Source organism: Nematolebias whitei, chromosome 14, assembly GCF_014905685.2.
Source record: "Nematolebias whitei isolate Nwh7 chromosome 14, NemWhi1, whole genome shotgun sequence".
Lineage (NCBI taxonomy): Eukaryota > Metazoa > Chordata > Actinopteri > Cyprinodontiformes > Rivulidae > Nematolebias > Nematolebias whitei.
In genome coordinates, this window is record NC_056511.1 from 4,305,762 (window position 1) to 4,309,763 (window position 4,002).

Consider the following 4,002-nt stretch of genomic DNA (forward strand, 5'->3'; position numbering starts at 1 on the left):
GTTGTTGTTTTCCTGCAGTTGACTCCAGTAAACATGTTGTTGTTGTTGTTTTCCTGCAGTGAACTCCAGGTCGTCCACGTCCAGCAAATACGACCCGGACATCCTCAAAGCTGAAATCTCCACGGCCAAAAGTCGGGTAAGATCGTCAGTTTTCTATTTCAGCTCCGATCTTCATTTTTGAGGGAATTCCTGTTGAACAGGATCAAATGAAGGAGGTCCAAACTCCACGGAGGTTCTGTTCCCTCCAACCGCTCAGAAGAACTCGCGTCGGCTGATTGTAAAAGTCATTTTACACAATTATTGTTCAGAACTTTCCTGGACAGATTTATCTTGAAAGGGTTCTTTGATTTTGTGGAATCTCTAAAGCTCAAAAATAACAGTTGTTCTTTAATTAAAACACTGAGCCGGACCAACTGCCGCAACACTTTTAAAGTCAATTCAATTAAATTTCAATTCAGTTTATTTATAAAGCGCCAAATCACAAGAGTTGTCTCAGGGACTTTACAGGAACATTCACATAAAAAAGCCAAGTAGTAAAGTTCTCCATCTAAGGAGGCAGCAGACAAGTTGAATCTTGGCTTCGTTGCAGTCTCTCATCCTGAGCAGGCACAGAGACAACAACAACAACAACAACAACAACAACAGGTTCGTCTCTATTGGCCAGAATAAGGTAAAACATTTAAATAAACTAGAGGAATTGCATTTCCTGCAAAAATGCATTGTGGATGCTTATTGCTGAAGAACTTGCTGAAAAACAGCTGAAATTAGCTAAAGACATGCTGAAATGTAGCCGAAATGGAACACCAAGCCTAACTTAGCAGAACATAAAAGAACACGTTTGCTGCATCAGGGTTGAATAAGCAGAAATGAGCACAAAATAAGGAAATTACCCGCAGCTAAAGCAGCTGAAATTAGCAAAAAATGACTTGAAAAGTAGCTGAAAAGCAGAAAGAAGCTTAAACTACCAGAAGGATGCAGGTAGAGCTGAAATTAGCTAAAAATGTGGAATTAGCTGAAAATGCTAAAATTAGCATAAAAACAGGTACCGTATTTTCCGGTCTATAAGTCGATGTTTTTTTCATCGCCAGTCCTGCGACGTAAAGTCTGAAGCGACTTAACACAAGTACCCCCCCACCCCCCTCCCAAATAAAAATCCTGTTCATATTACAAACTGCAGGTAATAAAATACGCAGCCCAAAACGGTAATACAGCAGCAGAAAGACAGTTTGTAAACGGGTGGGGTCCGCACACTCTGCCTGGGGGGATTCAAACCGGCGCAAGGGACGGCGGCTCGGCGGCGGAGGGATGGAGCCCCCTTGCCCCGGCACGGCTCCGACTGGGACCGACTGTCCTCAGCACGACCGCACCGCCCAGACGAAGGGAAGCTTTGGACCATTCACGTGCATCAAGGAAAAGTTCAAGAGAGACGCGCCTTAAATGTAACGTCGAACAGACAAATCGTGGTGTTCAGGTGTTCATCTGCTCAACGTGCGAGGCTCCTCTTGCCCATCGGTGTTTGTCCCACGTCTCCCGGGGGTCAGCGGGGACGCTCAACAAACTCGACCTGTACTCCGAAGTGACTTGTTTACGTTTGCTTCCTCTTTATGATGCTTTGGTTCCACTCCCTGGACCCACAGTCGACTCAGGAGCGACGTATAACGAGTAAAATACAGTAAATAGTAGTTAAATCACTAGAAGAGCTGAAACGAGCACAACAAGCTGAAATTAGCATAAAAAAGTTAATTAGGCTTAAAGTAGCCGAAATTACAACAAAAAGCTTGAATTTACTTGAAAACCGCTGAAATTAGCTAAAAAGTGCTAAAAAGGTAGCTGAAATTAGCAGAAGAAAGCAAAAAGAACATGTTTGCCCAATTAGGCTGAAAAAAGCTGAAATTAGCACACAAAAAAAAAAACAGCTGAAATGCAGCTAAAAAGCAGAAAGAAGCTGAAATTACCAGAAGGAAGAAGAACGAGCACAATTTTGCTGAATTAGACTGAAAAAAGTTGAAATTAGTGCAAAAAATGTGGAATTAGCTGAAAAAGCTAAAATTAGCATAAAAACAGCTAAATAGTAACAGAAATAAGCTGAAACTAGCAGAAACAAGTTAGAAGAAGCACAAAAGTGTTTCAGTTAGCAGAAAGAATCTGAAAGGAGCAGAAAACGGCTCAAATTAGCTGAAAGTAGCTGAAAAAATTTTAAATTTGCAGAAAGAAGCAGAAAGAAGCTGAAGCAGAACAAAATGTGAAAGGAGCTGTAAAAGGCTGTAAACAGATCTAAAGATCTGAAGGAGGTAAAATGAGCTAAATTCATTTTCTATAAAAGACAAAGTGGCAGAAAAGGCTAAATATTTCAAAAAGCTGAAGTTGCACCGACACCAAACGTCACAGCAGGATTGTCCTGAAAGAGCCGAACGTTTTATGAATTGTTGAAACAGCTGAAAATGATGCAACAAGACGCAGAGCAGAGAAAAGAATGAGCGTAGAGATGTTCAGCTTCTTGTCTGAGAAGATGCACTTTGTTTCTGCTCCGACACTTTTCACACCGTGAGTCTCGGGTGTGATGAGGAGCGGTAGAAACGCTCAGAAGTGTCCTGGCAGAAGACTCTGTTGTTGTCACTTTGTCTCCAGTGAGTGTCCTCTGTCCGAGCTGAGAGTGAGACGCAGCAGAGAAAGTCCGTCCCTCACGTGTCTCCCGTGTCCTCCGTCTCCTGTTTCAGGTGAACAAGCTGAAGCTGGACCTGGCCTGTATGAAGCAGGAGCTGCAGTGTAAAGAGCAGGGCTTCCAGACGCTCCGAGAGTAAGTGCCCCCCCCGGCTGCAGCCCGGCTGTCCCGGGGGACGGTTGTAGTCCCTTTTTGTCCTCATGTTTCAGGGCTATCAGGTGTTCCAGCTGAAGAGTTGAGTCTCCGTCTTTGAACTCTCAGGTTTTACATAAAAACAAAACATTAAAGAGCGAGAAGACCCGGGTCCTCCGGACCTCAGAGGGTCCGGGTCCTCATCAGGGGGGCCACCTGTGATCTGGAGGGTCCAGTCTTCAGAGAACCTGCTGTAGAAGTTCACAGGAAACTATCTGGACTCCATCACTACAGAGACGAAGATGAACAGCTTCACCCTGAAGGTCAGACCGTGCAGTGCTCAGACTCTACAGGCCTCAGTCAGAGGTCAAAGGTCATGGTCTCCTCTAAAAACAACATGGCAGCTCGACTAAGGTTTGTAGTTTCATCTGAAGGAACTACAAGACTTCTGGACCAGAATCAAATCAGAGGACAGATGTTTACCCAGAATGCACTGCAGCAAACAGCTCCTCCCAGCTGTCAGCACGGTGGTGGAGGCTGATGGTCTGGGCTCCCCTCAGTCACTGAGTGGACCAGAACTCCTCTGTGGACCAAAGGGTTCTGGAGTCCAGCAGCTGAAGCTTGGACCAAACTGGGTCCAACAGAACCATGATCCAGAACACAACAGCTGATCTACAACAGAACGGGTCAGAACAGAACCAAGGTTCTGCACCGGTCCAGTCATTCCAGAACCTGGGCTGAGTTCTGCAGCTTTAACGTTCAGTTTGTAACGTCTCAGTGGAACCTGTTCCAGTCCAGATCGGTTTGATCCGGTCTAGGTGGACGGATCCAGTTCAAAGCTCAGAGTTCTTTAACATTTGGACCACCTGACCCGTCCTGTCCAATAATGAGACTTTGACCCGGTACCAGCCACACACTCTGATCGCTGATGCTTCCACTCCACCAGACAACACCAACCGCACCAGAACGACCCGGACTGTGGATCACGGGTCCGGTCTCGTGTGGACCTCTGCGTAAAGTGAAGTTCTTCGAAGCGGGTCGGACTTTTCTTCCTCTCTGTTGAAGCGAACAGGAATGTGGTTCTGGTTGTCCCGTCAGTCAGGAGGATTAAGGAGAGCAGTCGGACCTCATTCCTGTCCCGTGGCCTCCAGAACCAACCTCAGGCTGGACCGCAGCCTCCAGAACCGGCCTCAGGCTGGACCGCAGCC

General features: G+C 46.1%; 1 protein-coding gene across 1 annotated transcript in view; it reads left to right on the forward strand.

Moving 5' to 3' along the window:
• LOC119420781 (protein KIBRA) overlaps nt 1-4,002 on the forward strand; it is a 58,876-nt gene that overhangs the window by 10,404 nt on the left and 44,470 nt on the right. Inside the window, exons 4-5 of the mRNA XM_037688207.1 lie at nt 60-136; nt 2,718-2,797. Of these exons, the coding sequence (XP_037544135.1) occupies nt 60-136; nt 2,718-2,797 (157 nt within the window). The remainder of the gene's footprint in view (nt 1-59; nt 137-2,717; nt 2,798-4,002) is intronic.